The sequence below is a fragment of the Enhydra lutris genome, unplaced genomic scaffold, assembly GCF_002288905.1.
Source record: "Enhydra lutris kenyoni isolate GAN:26980312 unplaced genomic scaffold, ASM228890v2 scaffoldscaffold17, whole genome shotgun sequence".
Taxonomy (NCBI): Eukaryota; Metazoa; Chordata; class Mammalia; order Carnivora; family Mustelidae; genus Enhydra; species Enhydra lutris.
In genome coordinates, this window is record NW_019154101.1 from 40,136,985 (window position 1) to 40,159,770 (window position 22,786).

The 22,786-nt window shown below is 44.5% G+C and overlaps 1 protein-coding gene across 1 annotated transcript in view; it reads left to right on the plus strand.

Moving 5' to 3' along the window:
- Window positions 1-1,252: 1,252 nt before the first annotated feature.
- LOC111147465 (sterile alpha motif domain containing 5) overlaps window positions 1,253-22,786 on the plus strand; it is a 50,266-nt gene continuing 28,732 nt past the window's right edge. Inside the window, exon 1 of the mRNA XM_022503496.1 lies at window positions 1,253-1,708. Within this exon, the coding sequence (XP_022359204.1) occupies window positions 1,253-1,708 (456 nt within the window). The remainder of the gene's footprint in view (window positions 1,709-22,786) is intronic.

Here is a 22,786-nt window from a genome sequence, read left to right on the forward strand (position 1 = left end):
ATGAGCTCTTCTCCCTAGGCTCCAGGACGGAGCACCTGGAAGCGACCCTGGGGACAGCTGCCCGGGGAGCCCGGGCAGAATTCACTGTGGGCGGACCGGACTGGAAGCACAGTGGAGACTAGGGTCAAAGAACCTGGCAGATAGTACGGGGGGAGGGGAGCGGAATGCGCCTGCCTAGGGGAAAGTACGACCCATCCCAAACTTTCGCAGACTCGGGGGGCCAAGGAAGGGCGAGCCAGGTAGAAGCACCAGCTTCTTCCGCCGCCCCGCGCGCCCAGATGCAGTGAGAAGGGGCGGCACGCAGCGCGGGCTGGACGCGGGCGGCCGCCTGGTCGCGCCCACCCGCCGGGCTAACGTGCCACCGCGCGGGGCTCTGGGCCGGCGTCCACGGAAGAAACCAGACCGCTCCCGCCTGCGCGCCGGCTCCGAGGAAGGGGCGTGTAGCTCGGCTTGGGCGAGGAGGAGGGAAACTTGGCCTCGCAGCCTCGCCCGACCAGGTCGGGCGGCGGGGACGTGCCCTTGGGCGGCGGGCGAGCCCGCCGGCTGAAGTCGGAGAGGCTCGGGAAGAAGTGAGCGCAGAGCCGTCCACGACTAGAGAAATCGGCTTAAAAAGAAATGTACAAAGCGATCCAAGGCCGCCGCGGGAGTCCGGCAGCTTAGAAGCCACCCCCGCGCACCAGGAGGACGGCAGCGACTCGCCCTCGCGAAGACGAGGCGCTCCTGGGCTGCCGCGGGTCTGCGCGGAGGAGCCGCCTCCCCAGCGTGGGGCGCGCATTCAGACGCCGGCGGCGGCCAGAAGCCGAGATGCGGCGCGGGGCTCCCGGCCGGTCCCGGGCCAGCAAACTCGCGGGCGGACCCGCGCGCCGCTGACCCCGCGCGAGTCCGAGGGCTGTGCCGGCCCCGCCCGCCTCCGCCCCCTCCCGCGCCCGCCGCGCGCCCCTCCCCGCGGCGGCGGCGGCGGCAGCGGCGGCGGCGGCGCATCCAGGAGCGGCGCGGAGCCGCTCGCCCAGCCGCCAGTGCCTGCGAGCTCCAGGCTGCTTGGGGAATTCACTTTGCCGCTTGGACGCTTCTCCCTCCTAGGGCTTCTCCTGGTGGCTCTCCGGCTTCGACCCTCCCCTTTTCCTTTAGACGGAAAACTTCGCTGCTGTTTCTTTTTCCCCTCGGAGGACAGGATTAAAAGTTCCCAGAACTGGTGCTGCCCGTGCCGCTCGGGCGCTGGAACAGCTCTTGCCCGTGGGGTTCCGGTGCCACCATGTGCACCAACATAGTTTACGAGTGGCTGAAAGCGCTGCAGCTCCCACAGTACGCCGAGTCCTTCGTGGATAACGGCTACGATGATCTGGAGGTGTGCAAGCAGATCGGGGACCCGGACCTGGACGCCATCGGGGTGCTGGCGCCCGCGCACCGCCGCCGCATCCTGGAGGCCGTGCGCCGGCTGCGGGAGCAGGACGCCGCCGCCGCCGGCCTCTACTTCACGCTCGAGCCGCAGCCGCCGCCCGCGCCGCCCGCCGTCGCCGTCCCCACCGGCCGCCGGGGGGAGCCGTGCGGCGGCCCGGCTCCGGGCCCCCACGGGGACCCCCGCGGCCAGACGGCCGCCCCCCGCAGCAGGGAGCTGGTGAGCTACCCCAAACTGAAGCTGAAGATCATGATCAGGGATAAGCTCGTCCGCGACGGTATCCACCTGAGCAAGCCCCCGTACTCCCGCAAGGTAAGGAGGCGCCGCCCGGACCGCGCGGGGCGCGCGGCGGGAGGGGACACGTCCAGCCGCTGCAGCCCATTCCAGGTGACGACGGGGAGGCAAGGATGCTTGGGGTACTTGGGATCTTGTCTCTTTCTGTGTTCGCTCTTTATGCTTTCTTTCCTGGTGTCACCAGCGGCTGGTAAGGCAAGATCCCACACCCAGGAGTCAGTTCTAAACTAGGACCAAGACTCCGCTTAATGTCTGGTGCTCTACTGTGGAGAACTGGACGAGCGGCCCTACTCCAGGAGCAAAGGGCAACCCTGGATCCCCACCACTCCCCGTAGCAGTGCTTAGGTCTGAAGGGTACTGGAACGGTTAGTACTACAGGCGTTCCCTATCTTTTGGAGAAACTTCCAAAGGGAAATTGGCCAAGTCTTCAAAGAGTGGGAAATCGGACCCTGTTGCTATCAGTTCCATACAGTCGAATGCCTTCACTGCTGCAAATTTGAAAAGTGAACCACTGACATGGACATTCTGGGGGAAGAGTTAAGTGTCAGTCCACTTGGGGTAGTTTCTTCAACTTAAGTACAGGGAGGGAATCCGTGCTAAAGACATTGGACATAATGGGGCCAGTGAGGGGGTACTGCTGAGCTCTTTGCTGGGTCACCAGTTTAGTTTACTATTAATCCAGATGAGATGAAGAAGGCACAACTCTTAGTTCTAGAAAGTCTGAGTGGACTCCCCTTTGGGAGGAGAGAGCACAGCTCAAGGAAGTGAGATTTTCTGTGGCCAGTGAGGAATCCCTGGGGAGGAATCACAGGGAATGAGCTAGGAGTTTATGGAAGCTACTGAAATATGGACTTGGGCGTAGAATAATTAAATAACAGAAAGTCTTGTTTTCATACAAGAGCTGTCCCTCCAGATAAGTGTGTAGGCTTCTGGAGTCATCCAAGTAGAGGGTCCTGCCTTGAAAGAGAGAACTAGGCACCACAGGTAATCCCCAAGCCTGCTTGGAGTTTCCCAGGAAAAGGAGCCCCTCAGCTGGAAATCATATAGAGAAGCCCAGAGGGAAAAGGTGGTGAAGAAGCTATAGCTGGGGGTGGGGGAGGGGGAAGAACAACTGTGAACACCGCACCTGAACAGGGAAATGCGGATTATCGAAATGTTTTGTGCTCATCTTAGTCACTTGAGTTGCTTTATATTCTTAATTAATGGTCAGAACGTCTGGATTTAAGGAAGGGCAAGTGAAAACTTTCTAAAAAGTGGTTAAGGTAGATAAGAATGAAGGGTTTAATATTGTCCATACGTTATCTTGCAAGAAAGGTAAGCAATTCAGATACTGTGCTTGGGAGTATAAATTTGTTTTATAAAAATAAATAGGGCAGGTCTGAAGGACAGTTTGCCTCAAGTTAAACACATATTTCAGTTACCCACTCTGTGTTACTGATGTGTGGCCCAAACGGGAAGACAGAGGAAAGCACACTTTTCCCAAGCAGGCAGCGTTAGTTACGGCTGGTGTGGATGGGCGGGCTGGATCATTAGTATAAGGCTCATTCCTGGAGATAGCGGGTCAGAGGAGTTCAGCCGGGTCACACTCTTGTGATTTGCTTCCCAGGAAGTGAATTGGGTGTGAGCTGAGAAAATGTGAGCGTGTGGGCACACGGTAAGGGGGTAAGGGCGCAGGTCGAGGTCTGGCCAGAAAGGGCTATAGAGAATAAGGTGTGTCCCTGGGGCTTGCTTATTTTTCAGGACCAGAGCTGTGATCAGGCAAGGGGGGCAGAAGAGAGGGTGGGCTGGAGCGGAGAGTGGTGTTCAGGAAGTATCACGTTTTGGTTCTGATACTTAAAAACACAGGCATAGATAGCAAACTTTAGAAGCTGAGAAAGATTCTTGTATGGACATGAAATGTGTGGGTGTAGGCTTCGGACGGTACCCGCCTGCCTAGATCAGCGTGTGATATGGTAGTGCGTTTGAGCAAGTGTGATTTACACAAGAAGATTTCACCTTGTGTCGTAATACTGTTTTCTTTCTGTGTAAATGATTACTTCAGTCAATTTCTATATGAATCCTATAACAATGTTTGATAATAAAGATACACCTAATTCACTTCCTCTACACACTTAATTCTGGGTCTTGAACAGATGAAAGACTAGAGTGGGGGCAGAAGTAGTTTCGTACCTCCATTGGTATTCTGCCCGTGAATCAAAAAAAAAAAAAAGATGGCAAATTAAATTATAAAAAAAAGAAAAACAAAGTTCTATTCCTGTAGTTTTCTATATCTGCTATAAGAAAAACCCAGTTTGTTTCAAGAAAAACACAGAATAGGAACTGAAATATAATTACTGTATCCCAAACTGAGCATTCAGGTGTACAGTGCCAGATCACATGGGTCATTCTGAATTTGTTGCTTATGTGTGCATTGCCTCTAAAGTTTTGTGTCTTAAATTATTTGAGAATTGTCTTCTGATGCAGCTTGTTTCTGTGTAGATAGTGCCAGGACTTTTCTTTAAAATGTGATCCACATTATATATCTCTGGGTTCCTTGGCTCTGTCATGATCAGAATGTGTAGCTGTTCATTACATGCATCGGGATTCTGCTTTCTTGAGCGAGCCTCACTTCGCCTTTATAGTCATTTGCATCATCAATCCCTGTGATTTTTTTTTGTGTGTGTGTGTGAGACTATTGGATGGCTTGAAAGTGGATTTATACCCTGGATGGCCAAGGCAGGAATAGCAAATCTTTATAGAGGAAAGTAAATTGAGGAGTTTTCCTAAGAATGACCAGAAAGGGCTCTAGGACTGTAGAATTTGCTTCAGGAAGAGTTAAGGTTTGGGCTGTTGTGCTGCTGGCCTGGCCTCATCTTACCAGGTGCTGCCACTCTCCCCTCTTAGGTGAGTTGCAGTGTAAGTAAAAGGTAAGTTTCTTTTTGTTTTCCAAAGACAATAATTAAAATCTAAGTTCAAAGTAAGTTCTCCTTTGTTTTTCCGAAGAAAGTAATTAAAATGTAAGTTCAAAGTAAGTTCCCCTTTGTTTTCCAAAGCAAGTCTGCAGCTTTGGAAAAGCAGGAGCCTGGAAAGAACTCTGCTTGAAATCAAAAAGCAGTAGACAAGTCCCTTTTCTATCCTGTGTATAGCTTCTGTGACTGCTGTGATTGCTGCCTTAGCAGGATGGGGATATGTTTTCATAGGGTAGGAATTAGATAGAGCTCTGTGCATATGATCTCAGTTCTTCACCAGGCTTCCCTACAAGCCCCAAGGCTCTAGGTTACTGTGCTTGGCAGGATGCAGAAGCCCCGCCCTCACGGAACTTGGGGTGTAGCAGGGAAGACCTACGGTGGAATGAACAGTCATGTTAAAGTGTGATGATTGCTTCGGTGGGGAGTGCATGATGCTGTGGGCAGGTGCATCTAACTTCATTTACAGGGAGGTGGGTCGGAGCAGGCTTTCCAGAACTAGCATTTAGTCAGAGAACTGAAGGTTAGGAAAGTTTGGCCCTAGAAAGAGCAGGGTTCTAAGATAGAACAGTATGTGCAAAGGCCAGGAAGGCAGGAAGTTGAGTGGGCAACAGGAATTGAAGGGAACTCAGTCTGCCTGGAGCACAGAATGCTTGGAGGAAAAGGCAAGAGTTGGAAAGACACTCAGTGGCTGTTCCTGGATGGCCTTGACCTCCTGTTTAGGAATTTGGAGTGTATCTTGAGAGGGAGCTGTTGGTGGATCCTGAGCAGAGGCAGGGTGAACAGTTAGGTTGTTGGAGAGTCCAGGGAGATTTGCAGGTGGCCTGGACTGGGGGAATGAGTTGGGGAGGAGCAGTGGAGGTAATTGAGAGGTGGAATGGACAGAATTTGATGATGGTTTGGATGCCAGGGCTGTGAGGGGAAAGCTCGGGGTGACATGCAGATTTCTGGCTTAGGATTGCAATGCTATTCCCTGACGAGGTAGAGGACCTGAAAGAAGAGCACATTTGGGGAGAAAGATGTTGCCTCCGGAGTATGTTTACTCCCTTAGAAATCCACTTGCGTTCCACCTGTTCATCCTCCCCAGAACCCCTGGCAACCACTGATCTTTCTCCTGTTTTGACGGTTTTGTCTTTCCTGGAACATCCATGGTTGGAAGCATACAGTATGTAGTTCTTTCCCTTGGTAATGTGCACTCACTGGTCCTGCGTGTCTCCTTCTGGCTCAACAGCTCATTTCTCTGAGTCTGAATAGCATCCCATTCTCTGGATGTACCAGGACAACCTTCTAATGAAGTCTGGCTGAGAACACGGACCTAAGGCTACGGCTGGAGAAGAAGGGAGGCTAAGTCAAGGGAAGGGTTTTGTTGAGTTACTTTTTTGAAGGATGAGAGGAGCTCAACACTCCTGTCTGAGTGTTGGTGGCGGAGAGCCAGAGACAGGGAGATGTCCCACAGGCCAAGGTCTTGGAGGAGGTGGGAGGGAATCGTGCCCAAAGCACTAGAAGGGGGTAGATTTTCTGCTAGGGGAGAGAGGTGCGTCCTCCATAGTAGGAAGGAGCAGAGGAAGGATGGCTGAGGTGGGGTGACATTGAAGAGCCCTTGTGTGTCTCTCTGACCATCTGAAACCAGTGAGGGGGGAGGTGGAGGGATTAGAGGTGTATGGAGAAGATTGTGTTCATATACAAATATTGGGTGCTATGATCTGGTGCGTATGGCTATACCTAAGCATAAACATGAAGCAGTAGTGCTTCTAGGATATACGTAAGCCCACGTATATAGACGGTGTCCTTGTCGTTCTCATGTACGGGGTACAGGCGGCAGGCTATGCGTGAGGCTGTATCAAGCCCTGGGCTGTGTGGCAGCACCGGGAAAGGCGGTGGGGTAGGTGGGAATACTGCGGGGTTCTAAAGGCGTTGTGTTTACTAGCAGACTTGGAAAAGCAGAAAGCAGGTCTTCCGGTGGATAGCGGATGGGGCAGGCTTCTCCACTTCTTCACGTGAAACATATCTCCTTGGCATGCATTACACTTTAACACTGTTTGAGTTAGTATAACCTTATTTAATAATGCTGTAAGAGCGTTAGGCTTCATTCCCACCTCTGTGTGAATCTAATTACATAACAGGACTCCCGTGGTAATAGGTCTATTAATGGGTGTTTGGGGAACAGGGCCCAGGATGAAGGAATATGGAGACAGAGGGGGCACGAGGGCTTCTGTGTCTGTGCCAAGGTGAGGATACAGAAGTGTGTAGAAAGACAGAAGCTGGGGAAGAAAACTTTGGAGTTTCGCCTTGGGTCCTGGCAGAGCTGAAATGACAATAAATATTCCTCCCCCAGAATTCCTCTGCCTTCATGATGTTGTCGGAGACAGATGGGAAGCTGGCAAAGTTCAGTTCTCCCAACTCAAATCAATATCCTCAAGTATCCTCAGCCTGGGCAAATGAAGATCCTTCTAGGCTTTTGTGGTTCTTAGTCCCTCATTGGAACATGGTGAAAAGGAAGGGCCCGGAAGGAGGCAGCTTTCCGCACGCTGTTTGTAGCTGACTTTTTGGAGAGTTTCTAACATTCAGACTCTTAGCCAGCCAGCCATCCGTCTGCCCATCCGCCACCTTCAAGAATGCTGAGCACCCTGTTCCCATGTTGGTTCAAGGCCTCCAGAGTCCCCAGGTGAAATTGGAAACCAGCCCCTGTCCACAGAGTGCAGAGAGAGACCAGAGAGAAAGGCAGACCAGTTCGGGTCGGCAGTTGGCAGGTGTGATAAACAAGGAACTGACGTGAGAGGCTTGTCTGGGGCAGATGCACAGTGAGGAGTTCTCTGGAGCTCCTGGACCCGCCAGCCAGAATCTTTTATTTTTATTTTTTTTTATTTTGCTGATCTTTTTTTTTTTAATTGTGTTATGTTAGTCACTGTACAGTACATCATTAGTTTTTGATGTAGTTTTTGAGTCAGTTTTTGCCTGTAACACCCAGTGCTCCGTGCAATCCATGCCCTCCTTAATACCCATCACTGGGTTCACCCATCCCAGCACACTCCTCCCCTCTAAAACCCTCAGTTTGTTTCCTGGAGTCCACAGTCTCTCATGGTTCGTCTCCCACTCTGATTTCCACCCCCTTCATTTTTCCCTTCCTTCTACTGATGTCCTCCATGCTATTCCTTATGTTCCACAAATAAATGAAACCATGTGGTAATTGACTTTCTCTGCTTGACTTATTTCACTCAGCATAATCTCCTCCGGTCCCATCCATGTTGATGCAAAAGTTGGGTATTCATCCTTTTTGATGGCTGAGTAATATTCCATTACGTATAGGGACCACATCTTCTTTATCCACTCGTCTATTGAAGGGCATCTCGGCTTTTTCCACAGTTTGGCCATTGTGGACATTGCTCCTATGAACATTGGGGCACATATGGCCCTTATTTTCTTTGGGGTAAATACCCAGTAGTGCAATTACCAGCTCATAGGGCAGCTCTATTTTTAATTATTTGAGGAACCTCCACATTGTTTTCCAAAATGACTGCACCAACTTGCATTCCCACCAACAGTGTTAGAGGGTTCCCCTTTCTTCACAACTTCTCCAACATTTGTTGTTTCTTGCCTTGTCAATTTTTGCCATTCTAACTGGTGAAAGTGGTATCTCAGTGTGGTTTTGCTTTGTATTTCCCTGATGACTAGTGAAGTTGAACATTTTTTCATATGTCTGTTAGCCATTTATATGTCTCCTTTGGAGAAGTGTCTGTTCATGTCTTCTGCCCATTTTTTGACACGATTATCTGTTTTGTGTGTGTTGGGTTTGAGGAGTTTTTTATAGAACTTGGATATCAGCCCTTTGTCTGTAGTGTCATTTGCGAATTTCTTCTCCTTTCTGTGGGTTGCCTCTTTGTTTGGTTGACTGTTTCCTTTGCTGTGCAGAAGTTTTTGGTCTTAATGAAGTCCCAGAAGTTCATTTTCGCTTATGTTTCCCTTGCCCTCGGAGCCATGTCTTGAAAGAAGTTGCTGTGGCCGCCAGAATCTTAAAGGTCTCTAGAGAGGTTTTAACTGGGTATAGTTCCGTACATCATTCAGATGATCTCAGTACCACATTACGCTCTCAAGGCTGTGTTCTTGAAGTGCCTCCCAGCATGGGAACAGTGGGAATAATACTCATGTTAAAGGTGGGGAGGAGGTGAGGAGGCTCCGATGGCTGGGGTCCAGCTCTGGGGTCCACTCGTGGTCATGTTCCCTCACTGACCTTCTTCAGCAGCTAGGCCCTAGGTTATCGCAGTGAACCAGGCCGACAAATGAGATGGATGAACTGGACAGACATGGTTCATTCTTAAAGCTATGGATGTGCATGTGGGGGGCCTAACCCAGTATCTGATGCGTGGGAGGAGTGCCATATAAAAATTGAATGTGGGGCATGAAGGCGATCTGGCTGAAACATGTCACCCCATTGATCTCCGGGGTTGGTTCGACTGTTCTGGATGGCTGGGTGGGTGTCTGCTCCCCCCTTACTGCTCTGCAGGCCTCCCTCCCAAAGCCACCAGCACTTGGCCAAGAGAACTATCTTCCCTGATAGAGGGGGACCGTTCTTTGGTCAAGGGTATACAAAATGTTGCGTTCCCCTGCCACAACCTCCAAACAAGCTCTCAAGGTCCATTTGTAGGAGAACATAGGGTAGGTCAAGCTTCTAAGATGCCAAACGCATCCACATGAGGCCCCGTGCAAGGCAGACTGCCCTTGGAAACAAACAAAATGGTTGAATGTTGTTTCTATAAATGCCGAGGGTTGGTGAATTTTGCATTTGTGTTTAAGTGTTAAAAAAAAAGACCAACTTCCATCAAAACTTGAAGATTATCAGTGATGAAATTTAAAATCAAAGTATGTTTATTCATTAAGTATTTTCGAAGAACTGGGAATGCAAATGGTAGTTGGGCAGGTTGTTTAAAAAGCAAACCTCTGAGGGCACATGGATGGCTCAATCAGTGAAGCGGCTGCTTTCAGTCCAGGTCATGGTCCCACGGTCCTGGGATGGAGGCCTGAGTAGGGTTCTCTGCTCAGCAGGGAATCTATTCCTCCCTCCTATTCAAGTTTGCTCTCTCTCCCTCCCCCTTTCTCTCTGTCAAATAAATAAATAAGTAAAATCTTAAAGGGGGCGGGGGGAAGCAGACCTCTGAAGCAGGGCCATGACTGCAGAATTTAAGAAGGTGCTCATCATCAGGGGCACGCAAGTCTGGGCCCTGCTTGTGGGCCCGCTGCCCTTAAGGAAATAAATCTGTCATTATGAAATACCAGGTATTTGTGGGCGTTGCCGGCAGCCCTCCAATCACATGCGAGCAGTCACCTCCCATGCTTCAGACCCGTCTGTAGCCGCAGTGGGCTGCGGGCCCAAACGTGCCAAGCTCCCCCACGGGCCCGCATGCTTTCTGTGCGTTATGGCAGCTCGGGGAGCTCCTCCAGGTGGGAGAGCTCTGTACATTGGACAGGTCCTCTCTGCCGACACTGTGCCGCGGTGGTGAAAAGCCCAGGCTCCGAACCAGACTGTGGGGTTGGGTCCCAGCTCTGCTCCGTGCTCGGACACTTCAGCCCCTCTGCAGGAAAGTGGACAACGCTAGTGACTGCTTTAGGAGGGCCTTATGGAAGTGAGATGAACTGAGGACTTACTAGGCTATAATTTGTATCAGATCCCAGGGGCTGCTGTCATCAAGTACCACAAAGTAGGTCTATAGAACGACAGAAACGTATTCTCTCACAGTTCTGGAGGCTACAAATTCAAGGTCAAGGTGTTGGTAGGGTCTTGCTCCAAAATCCCAAGGGTCTGCACTGCGATTTACCTATAGGGGCCACCAAAACCTGCAAAGCTCATCTCTATATCTGCAGCTGCCACTTCAAGCACCCCGGGGTCTGCTGGGGCAGATGGCCCAGGACGTGGCAACACGGCTGTTACTAGAGCCTTCTCTGGTTCCAGCTGCACTCTAAACCAGCAGCTTTCCTAGTGTCTCGGTCAGTGGGCCGGGGTAGTGCACCCCAATGAGGGATAGGGTGCCTCCAAAGTCCAAAGAGGCCCGTTTAGGCCTTGTGCCTCTTTTTTGGTTTTGGGGGGTGGGCCAGATGCAACAACTTATCCTCACTTAAGAAAAGATATCTCAGTATGCCTGCCCCAAGGGCCCCTGAAAATTTCATCCAGGTAGGAGGCCCCTCAGTTTGTGTCAGACGTCTCACCTTCTGACATGCAAATCTTACGGTTAAGTCTAGAGTAGTCACTACTTCTTGTTGCCAGGTCAAAGCAGCATACTGTCGTCAATGTAATGGACCAGTGGAAGGGAAAGGTGACCAAGAACCCTGCGAACTAAATTGTGGCATAGGATGGAGACTTCATACACCCGCTGGAGGTAGGACAGAGAAGGTAGACTGCTGGCCTTGCTTGGTACATACTGAGATACTGAGAAAGTAGCACTGACCGAATGCGTAACCTGGCTCATGGTAAGTGCTCACCCGAGTTAGCTCCTGTTATGCCAGATCTAACCTTGCTCAGATGGTTCAGCTTCCATCCTAGTGGTCTTACGTCAGCTGTGTATAGAAAATCCATTGGCTCAGGTTTCATTCCTGATGATAGGCGTGTTTAATTAATCATGACAGATTTTTAAAAAGATTTTATTTATTTATTTGACAGAGAGAGAGCAGACAAGCAGGGGGAGTGGCAGAGGGAGGGGGAGAAGCAGGCCCCTTACTGAGCAGGGAACCCGATGCGGGGCTCAATCTCAGGGTCCCAGGATCATGACTGAGCCGAAAGCAGATGCTTAACCGACTGAGTCTGAACCCAGGTGCCCTAGTCAGTGGCAGATTTTTTTCCCCCCAGTGGCAGATTTTTATTACAAATGATGCCTAGTCATTTATTGCCTGAGGATACAATAATGAAAATAATTTTTTAAAAATAAAAAATAAATAAATGTATACACATTTCAGAATTTAGACATTCAAAATTAGATTGTAATCTTCAAAACAGTCACCTGGTAGAGCACAGGATTTCCATTACTCAAAACCTTTCTGAAGGTCTAGTGCCTGTAGAGCACTTTTTAGAACATGGTCGGTGGGGGCAAGCCGTCATTCTTAGGAGGATCTGGTTTGGGTACACACCTAAAGTGATTTGGAATCAAATCTGAGAATTGTGAGTCATGATAGTCAATAAAATATGGAATGGAAGACAGAATCTGAAAAAATGAATTTTGTTTGGTATGACTTCTAAAGTGGTTTTAAATTTTGTGATATTTATAATTCTTTTCCTACTTTTGGATTCTTAAAAATATGCTCTTACTGTGTATCCATGTCATAAGTATGGAATACCTCAACAAAACACAAGTCAATTCCCTACATATCTGCAAAGAGCAAGGCATTAGTTAGGGACTCTCCCAGCAGATAATTAGTGCTTACGGTCCTATAGGGGAGAAGTTAGGTAAACTGTGCATAGACATGGGTAAACTGCAGCACTCTCTCAGTTAATCTTGATTTGGGTAGTCTCTCGGTGTTCTTACAGCTTTTCCTTTGCTCGTCCTGCTGTTTTTAGAAAGCTTTGCTATACCCTGTCCTCTCAAGTCTTAACAGAGGTCAGAGTTCTCATTTTCTGTCTCACCCTTGAGTACAAAAAAAAGATGCTTAAGGCAGGGATACCAGGGTTAAGAATGTTCTCATGGGCATGCCAGGGTGGCTCAGTCAGTTAAGCATCTGTCTTCGGCTCAGATCATGATCCTGGGGTCCTGGAATGGAGTCTCACATTGGGTCCCAAGCTCAGAGGAGTTTGCTTTTCCCTCTGCCTTCCATTCCCCCTGCTTATGCTCTCTCTCTCTCTCTCTGACAAATAAATAAATAAAATCATTAAAAAAAAAAAAAAAAAAGAAGGCCCTCATGAACCTTATATGTGATCTTAGGTTATTGCCTAAGGTATACTATGACAAAGAAAGAAGAGTTAAGTTTTAAAAATACCATTCTTTTTAGATTTTTTAGAATGCTCAGATTTCAGTTCACTGGAAGTATGTTCTGAAATGAATTTTCTTAAAGTAAGGTAAGTCAGATGATGTAGACTTGACCAGGGCCAGTTGTTGAAATAGAGAAGGATATCCTAAGGTATTTGGAAGAACATTGCCTATAGTGAGGGAAAATTCCCCAGGAACCATGATAGTCGTAGCCCCTCAAGTTTATGGCCTGTTTAGAGTTAGAAGCAGCATTGAGTCCTTGGCTTATTATTGCTACTCTCTGAGTTTGAGTTGATGGTTTTTTAACAGTTATTTTCTAAGTTTTATGAAAAAAATGTTATTTCAGATCAACTGCTGATTCAGACTTGGGAGGCCTGAGAAGGGTAAGGAGGAAATTCTCCTTTTCAGTCAATGCAAAAACTATTAAGGGTAAATAATTGTGGATCATGCCAAAAGGCATTAAGGATACAATCTGTCTTACATAGAGACTAAGTGACATCTAATAGTTTAAAGAGATTTCATTACTGCTGCTAATTGAAATAAATGGTCTGATGAGTTCCAAAAACCTTACTGTTAGGTTTCCATAAAGTTATAAATACAAACAGAATAATACCTGCTTCATTTGAAACATGTCTGAAAGATAAGGAAAACAATTGATATGCATTTTTTGTTTACCCAAATCATAACAAACAGCAGTTCCAAGTTTTAAGATGTTTGTTTTCCCTAGAACTCAGAACTCTATAATAAGACTAGAGGGATACCCACTGTATTTGACACAGAGTGTATAATTTTAATACCCACCCCTAGATACAAAATTATTTTAAGTAGTGGCCATGAGATAAAATAAAACAAATACTTTATTTCTTCTTTAGTTTTAAAACAATTGACAATTAAAATAAGGAGTACATTTTGATTTTAAAGTATTCGAACCTTACAGTAAATGTATTATCTATGACATAAAATTTGCACTTAACGAAACTAAAGTATTATATTTTATAGTTTGTGCTGTCTGTTGAATTTTCAACACAAATAAAAACTCAGAGTGGCTGCAAAAGAATAATAAAATCGAAGTCCTTCAAATTTTGTTTCTTTGTTTTTTGCAAATCATGGTTCTTTTCATTGTTGATTTCAAACTTACTGTTTACTTTCAGGATATATAATTGTACTGTAAGAAAGATTTGACAATTTTCACAAACTTATTCTAGGAAAGGACTCTTATAAACTAAGTCTGTGGGTTGGTGCCAACTGTGTAAGAGTTCTCTGAACTAACTCTCATGCAGAACATAGCGCTTATTAAAAGGACAGGTAAGGGGCGCCTGGGTGGCTCAGTCGGTTAATCCTCTGCCTTCGGCTCAGGTCATGATCCCAGGGTGCTGGGATGGAGCCCCGCATCGAGCTCTCTGCTCGGCGTCCCCCCCCACCCCGCCCCGAGCCTGCCTCTCTGCCTACTTGTGATCTCTGTCAAGTAAATAAATAAAATCTTTAAAAAAGTAAAAATAAAAATAAAAGGACAGGTAATAACAAGATGCTAATTAGAAGTGAATTCACATACCATTAAAACTCAGCAGTAAGGAACTGCAGCATTTACAGTTTCGACCGAAGATTTTTTAGGGAGCAGTGTTTTACCACTCCTATTGTTTAGAATTGTCTGGAGGGCATGTTTATAATTAAAAGGTTTATTTTGTTTTGGGGGACCTCCTTACTGTCTGCAACTGGGGTGAGCTCTTTCCTCTGCCCTGCCCTGGAAGACGTAAGGAAATGTGATCATTTTAGTTTAAGAGAAGCTATTTCTTCTGTAAAGTGGTGCTGGTGTCTCTCTCAAAGGGTTGTAGAATGAATGAAATGGGATAATTTCTATCAAGTCATTTTGTAAGTTTTAAAACAACTTTATAGATTTAGGGGGTTCTTATTGATGGAGGTACGTCTTTATGTTTATCAAAACTTGGAAAACATTTATTTTTTTTTTTAGAGATTTTATTTATTTATTTGACAGACAGAGATCACAAGTAGGCAGAGAGGCAGGCAGAGAGAGAGGAGGTAGCAGGCTCCCTGCTGAGCAGAGAGCCCGATGTGGGCTCGATCCCAGGACCCTGGGATCATGACCTGAGCCGAATGCAGAGGCTTTAACCCACTGAGCCACCCAGGTGCCCCTTGAAAACATTTCTGACTGAAAATCAATCATACTGAGTTGAGACTACTTGGAGAACACTGAAGTAGATCTAGAAGAAACTGAAAATGGTCTACATTACAATGTCTAATGCTAAAATGTATTTTTTTTAAATAATTTAGATATAAGAATATTTGTTTTATACACGGGCACAAATCTCATAGTACCCTGTTAGTGAATGAGGGGAAGGCTGTTCCTATGTTTCAGGTATCATTTGAAAAATGGTTTTAATACAAGACATAGTCTGTCTTAGTTTAGCACCATAATTTAATTTCTAATCATTTCTTATTGGGTTGAAACCTTACCCATATTATTATTGATTATTATAATTTTTTATCATTTGAAAATGTCATGTTTGAGAAATAATATTTCATCATTCTTTGAATTAGATTTCTTAGATTACCAGGTTACATAATTTCATATTTGTAGCTTTTAATATTTATAATTATGTGTTGCCGGTTCATGGTGCTTACCTGTTTTCTTCTGTTGTCTCAGACTACTCCCAGTTGCTTTGCAAGAGGTCTTTATATATTAAAGAAAATAATCATGATTACCTAGAGGTTGCAGAGATTTTTCCCAGAATGTGGTTTACCTTATAATTTTATGGGGGTTTTTTTGTATGCACCAAATTTAAAAACTCATATATAGTCTACCTTATCAATAATTTTAGCAATTTCTTTCAGACTGGAGGAATAAAAAAGTGTGAACTCAGAATTGAGTTTGAATTATTTTTTACCATTTACTTGGACAACTTATTTAATCTTTCTAAACCTGAGTTGTCTCATCTATAAAATGAGTATAATATTACCTACTTCTTAATCTTATGATTATTACGTTCTCAGGATGAAGACCTTATCTTAAATTGTTAGTTCACATCCTTACCAATCTGTTGAGGCTAAATATTCTTTTTTAATTTCAAAAAGTTCTTTAAATCCCCACAACAGATGTAATTTGTTTGCCTGCTATCACCATCAAGAATATTTGGTCAATTTATCATTAGCTTTTTAGGTTTTCCTTTTTTTAAAATGGAGAAATATAGTTAGTTCTATTTTTATGATCATTTTTATCCTTATAAATCCCTTTCTTGAGTACAAAATCAGTTCATAATTGCCTATTTCTCCCATTATTCTTTTGTTGTTTGTTTCATTTCTGCACTGTGCTCTCTCACCCACCTGAAATTTATTTTGGCACATGGCATAGGGCAGAGAGCTCTAATGCTCTACATAATCCTACATAGATGACTGTTATATCATGTACTTTTCAGGAATTCCTTCTTGCCATACTCCAAAATTTAATGGAAATGCTGTAAGTATTTTGCTGTTACTCTGCCCCAGGTTATCAGTCTAAGATACTCCTTATGGTGTTAAAAATTCATCTTCGTTTTTTCAAATTGGGTGGAAATTTTTACTGGGAATGGATATCTGATTCTAGTAAATATCTTTTCAACAACTTAAAGTAATAGAGAGCGCTTTTCTTACTGGGCTTAATGTCGCCATGCAGTATTGCCTTAAGAGATTTCCTGTTGGGGCGCCTGGGTGGCTCAGTGGGTTGAGCCTCTGCCTTAGGCTCAGGTCATGATCTCAGGGTCCTGGGATTGAGCCCTGCATCGCATGGGGCTCTCTGCTCAGCAGGGAGCCTGCTTCCCCCTCTCTCTGCCTGCCTCTCTGCCTGCTTGTGATCTCTCTTTGTCAATTAAATAAATAAATAAATAAATCTAAAAAAAAAAAAAACAAAAACAAACACCAAAAAATAGAAGAGAGAGAGTGATTCCCTAAGAGTATACCATCCTTCCATTGCTAGGAAGATGAAGCAAATCAGGAAGCGATGTCTCCTGTAGCATCCAGAGTTTGAGAGGAGGGATATATCCTCTTATCCCAGTTTATTCTGACATTGTTTTACATTCTGTATCTTTTCTCTCATGCACAATGGTTGACATTTACCTTCAGTTTGGTAACCCCTCTGACGGTAATTGTCATGACATTATTACAGTTGACTCTTTGCCCGGAGCTTTGTGGGAGCTGTGGTCCTCAGCTACATAAGCACAGGAGGCGGCCGCAGCAGGGAGACGTGGGATGAGCACTGCAGCCTTGTGGCTCAGAAGGTCACAGCCCTGTAGTTGTGGGTAGCTACTTCGTCTTCTGGTTTGGGCAGACATTTTGTATTGAATCACAGGGTAGAGACCTTGAGGAGGGTGGGGGGTGGGGTCTAACTCAAAACCCTATTGGTTTTACTGTTTTTGAAGAGTTCTCCCCCTTGTCTACTCACTGGCGCCCCCACCCTGCCCCAAGGCACCTGCTCCCTTCCCCCCCCCCCCCCCCCCCCCCCCCCCCCCCCCCCCTTTTCGGGGAAAAAAAAAAAAGGCTGCTTGCCAGATGCCATGTGAAATTGAAAACCTTGTAAAAGAAATTGATAAGGCATTCATTTTAATTTGAGTCTTTGACTTTGCGTAGGAACAACAGCTCCGTGTGGAATAAAAGATACAATGGAAAGATGCAATAGGAAATACTGTCCTTGATTTCATTTAAACATTCCTTGACAGGTCAAATAGAAAGATTTTTTTAAAAGGTCATTGAAGCAAGAATTAACAGTGGGGTACAGGAATGTTACATTTCTGGAGACAGTACCTCTATCAGGTGCTGAATTCAGCTGGGTTTGCAGAAATGGCTGCACCCAGCGCTTCCCAGGCTAGCCATCAATCTCAAAATAAAGATAGAGCCACTTTAAAGTAACCATGTATCAACACAGAATGGAACACTGCTACGTTATGAACCGCTCCTCTGGGAAATTCTTGATTGACAAAAGTAGTGCTGCATTAAGTAGTAGCAATATTTTCATGGCCAGAAAGTAATAAAGCTATAGATAATCTTTATGAAGAGAAAATATTTTCCATAAAGAACTGCCACACAATCTCAAGACTTGCTTCCTACGGGTACCTTGCTCAGGTGAAAAGTAGCTCTACCTAAATGTGAAAGAAAAAAACTGATAATTTGAGAAGTTGTTAATTGCATCCAAAGTTGGTGTTCTGGTCAGTGTCATTTATGAGGCAGCTCAAGAAAAGATGATATTAGGTGCTATCTGGGATCGCACAAACCCACTGTCTCTCTGGCTTGATTAGGCTTATATAGTGGGAGGAAATTCAAGGTATGCATAATGCTTCCATTAGAGATTAAAGTTGTGCCAGAGGGTCTGCAAAGCAATTTTACTCTTTTGAGATCTACTTCATTACAGAGAGGTGTGGAGAGTTGGAGGTAGGTCGGGGGCATTATCTTGGAGTTTTATTGCGGTGTCATTTTAAATCAGAGTTTTACTGCCACTTCTTGGCACAGCAGTTTGGACCAGTGTATAATATGACCCCTTGTATTGATATACTTATCTTGAAAATGGTGGCGAACCAAATCTTCTGATCTTTTTCTGATCATTTATTAAAACATTGGGATAGTAACATGCTTGGGCTATTGAGCCATATTAGTCCTTCTCTCTGACAGGAAGTACAGCATTCTTTGTCACCCCCAGTATTGCTCTTTTGGGATGAACACGCTAAATTATATTAAAAATGTTTTGTGAGGAAAGAGGGAGAGTGATGTTCTTTTGGAAGCAGGCAGACTGAAAATGCAAGAGCTCCTGGGGCAGTGAACTCAGTTCATACTCCAAAAACCTTATCATTGTGCTTTGAGTTCATTAATTACAAAAATTAGATTTATTCTTAATCCAGCCATATGGTCATTAGTTACGGATATTTTGATTCTACTCTTCACATCTGGAGGGGACTTCTCTTCTTACTTGATCCTCCTCCCTCATTCTCCCTGTGGAGTTTAGAAAGCTAAAATATAATCTTCCATGCTAACTTACTTGTTTAGTCAGACTTCCCCAAGTTAGGATAAGCTTCTTGCTGTTGGTAACTTTTTCAGATAGAACATAAGGAAATAGCTTTGAAATACGCAGATAATAATAATAACTGATCATGGTCAGTATTTATGATTTGTTGAGTGCTTTACCATAGCATTTCATTCAGTCCTCATTACAGCCCCCTGTGGTCATGTTTTCGTCATCCCTGATTTATAGGTGGGAAAATGAGGCCTAAAGAGCTTATGTAACTTGTCCAAACTCACACGGTTAGCGCATCTTATCTGGGAACCAGGTGTACTGACCCAGAGCCCATGCTCAGTATCACTGTGCCGTTCTGACTCCGACCTTGCTTTGGAGATTTGGCAGCTGTTTTTCAGTTGCTAAAAAACAGCTGTGGGGGAGGGAGTGGGTATGTCTTGAGATTTTTAAATTACTTTTTATTTTTTGTAAAGATTTTATTTATGTACTTGAGAGAGAGTGAGAGGGAGAGCATGAGAGGGGAGAAGGTCAGAGAGAGAAACAGACTCCCCACTGAGCAGGGAACCCGATGTGGGACTCGATCCCGGGACTCCAGGATCATGACCCGAGGCGAAGGCAGTCGCTTAACCAACTGAGCCACCCAGGTGTCCAAGATTTTTAATTTTTTTTAAAACTTAATAACATTGTATTTAGTGTAGATTTCAAAGACATTATGCTAGAATGAATCCATGTTTTATATACCACTTAAAGAGAATTCCTTCATTCCTTCAACATGTATTACAAATAATCATCAACAGAAGGAAACTGGAAAGGTCATATGTAGATTAAATCACACCAATTTGGGGGAAGAAAGTTCCTGTTAAGCTTGAGCATGGAGTGTCTTATCCCGTCTTCTGTTACACGATGACAGAGTGATCGGCAACCATCAGCTGTGTGTGATTGCTGCTGTGTGTGAACAAATATTGGTTCAGCTCTTCAGGAGTTTTTGCCATTTTAATGTCTCTACTAAATCCGCACCTTGGAATTTTAGTTTAAAGAACTTCTTAATATCTAAGGCTTGCTTTCTTTTAAATAGAGGGGAGAATAATATAGGAATCAGGCACTTAACTGAGCGGTTCTTTTCTTACACAGAATACTTCTAGAAGCTAATTGGAGTTGCTTCCTTAGCCTCCAGCAGTTTTTCAGTACTCATAATGGCATACTTGGTGTTTGAGGTAAGATTTAGAAACAGTTGAAAGTCATTTTGGTAGATGAAATAGCTCGTGTGTAGTCCTGTTTTTAGTACCACATTGCAAACAATCAAATAAAAATAAAACAAAAATGTGGTTACAAAGCGATAAGGCTGCTTTTCTTAGAATTGGGTATTTCCAGGGGGAAATGGTTCATTAATATTTTGATCATGTAGGTGGTTTCACTGTTGTAATAAGCATAGTCTCCCAAAAAAAGTACTTTTAGAGATACTTTTTTTGGCAAATAAGTCTCGATTTGTTTGCTTAAAAACAAACAAGCAAACAAACAAACTACTTAACCCTCTGTAATAAATATCCCCTTTGAATAATGGTCTTATTTCACTATTAAAATTAAGAATAAATATTTGAAATTCAGTGGCTAGCAGTTATAAACCCAGGAAACACATTCCCTTCTAGGCCTTAATTGTGAGAGGGGGAGTAAACCTGTTCTGAAGAATTAATTGCCATGTTGTACAGTTTCAGTAAGGTGGAGGCCCATGTTACATCTATGAGCATACTGTGGGTTTTAGTGGAACTATGTCTACGATATCTTCAGATCATCTGAGAAAAGTCACATGCTGAATAGCGGCTTTATTGTGTTGGGAAGAAAGGAAAGCGGGGTTTCAAAATAATGAGAAAGTACTTGGTTATCGTGTTCTATAGAATCAGTACTTACTACAGGATCATTGTTTTAAATGATCTTGAACTCTATAATTCTCCTTTCACACAGGATGTAGAAAGCCGTAAGAAGACATTTCTCCCACTTTAATCTTGAGAAAAGGATGGATGACCTATAATATCTTGCGTTTTTTCATCCCATCAAAGACCTGAGGTCTAAAAGGAGGCAGGTGATCTAAATTCCAAGGAGAGAAGGGACACATCATTGTTTTGTCTTTGGCAGAGCCCAGGAGAGGGAGGGTTAGCAGCCATTAAAGCAAAAATAAGGAAAACAACTAAAATTTTTGTGAATTTTTAAAGGCCAAGTATGGGCTGGCATGATCATTTCAAATTTTCAGGAACCCCAGACATAGAAGGTCTGTATCCACTTGTTGGCTCTTGACCATAGGCCTCCATTAGATGCTTATGAGAGAGATTAGAAGTGCAGTTGGAAACCAGAGAGAGCCCCTCAGTGGCACAGACTGACTCATGATGACAACTACCTTTGGGAGGTGGGTAGAGTCTGCTAGTGTCCTGGAACATTTATCATAGGACATAGAGGCTGTCACACACAGGGGCAGGCAAGAAACCTGCCCAAACACCTGGACTGAGGCAAAGATCAACAGTTATTGGGATAGCTGTAGAAAAACATGCTCTTGCTCTCTGCATTGACACTAGATAGATCCCATCTGTACCAGGGGAGGGGTGGGAAATCATTCGTGCCTGAGTTCCAAACTGATATACACAGTGATCTGCTGTAACTGGGCGGGTTGGGGGGTGTGTTTGAACTCAACACCCACCAACAATGCTGGGTAGAGACTGGCTGTCATTCATGCTTGAATGAGGTAAGAATGCCGAGGTAATCTTACTGCTGAAGCTCAGGTCCATGGGGTCTATCAAAGACAGAGGCTGCAGCAGAATAAAGAAAACCTCTCTGACAGGACTATGAGACTTCCATGGAGTAACAATCCAAAGCTGGGGGAAGGACAGGGCCCCTGGGAGAGGCCCCTCTGTGCTATAAGCATGGAGGGGGAACACTAAGGAAAAACCGTCTGTCCCTCCAGGCTTCAAACAAAACTCAAGGTGGCTGGTATCCCCTGCTTGAGGAATTCATGGCCTTTCCTGAACTGAAGGTTACTATAGCAACTGCAAAATCCAAAGCTACCTCAACTACTTTAATTTTGACACAACCACTCACAAAGCCTGACAGTGCAAGAGATATGTCCATTCCAGAAGTAAATTCATTTTACCTCGGTCTTGGCTGTTCATTGACTATTATGGTCTTTTGCATTTAATAAAAAAATTACAAGACATGCAAAAGAAAAAGGAAAAAAAAAATGACCTACCAAGAGAAAAAGCAGCCTGTAGAACAAGACCCAGAAATGGCTAGGATATTGAAACTACCAGATAGAAACTTAAACAATGGCTATGAATTATAAAGTATAGTCTGCTAATGTGAGATGTTAATAATAGGGGAACTGGGTGGGGGATTATAAGGGAATCCTCTGTACTGTTTTTTCAATTAAATCTAAAACTGTTTTGAAAAATAAAGTCAATTTAAAAATTATATTGTTAAAGGATACATTGAAAATATATTGTTAAGGAAATAAAAGGTCAAGCCAGAGACATGGAGAAAGACTTTGCTAAAGCACATATCTGATAAAAGACTGATAAATAAAATACATAAAGAACTTTTACTATTTAATAGTAAGAAAAAAAAAAAAACAGGTCCACAGGAAAATGGACAAACATTTGGACCTTCAAAGAAGAGTCATGGATTTCAGTTGTGCACATGACACCCACTATCATTAGTCATTAGAGAAAGTAAATTAAAACCACAATGAGATATCATTAGAATCACTAGAATTAAAAAGCCCGTTAAAACCAAGTACTGTTAAGAATATAAAGCAAGTGGAACTCTCACACATTTCTGGTATGGTTGCAGATGATCCAACCACTTTGGAAAACAGTTTGGGACCTTCTCATAAAGGTGAACATAAATTTACCAGGCAATTGCTCATAGCCGTCTACCCAAGAGATACTAAAATAGATGTCGCTACAAAGACTTGATGTGTATATACATAGTAGTTTTGCTTAAAACAGCCCCAAACTAGAAACAACTCAAACCTCCATTTACTTGTGAATGGAAAAACATTGTCATATATCCCTTCTATGAAACACTATTGAGCAAAGAAAAAAGGAACAAATCACTGCTACTTACCTAATGTGGATAAACCTCAAAAGCATTTTGCAAAATGAATGAAGCCAAACAAAAGAGTACATGGGGTATGAGTCCAGTTGTATGATATTCTAGATGGCAGAATGGG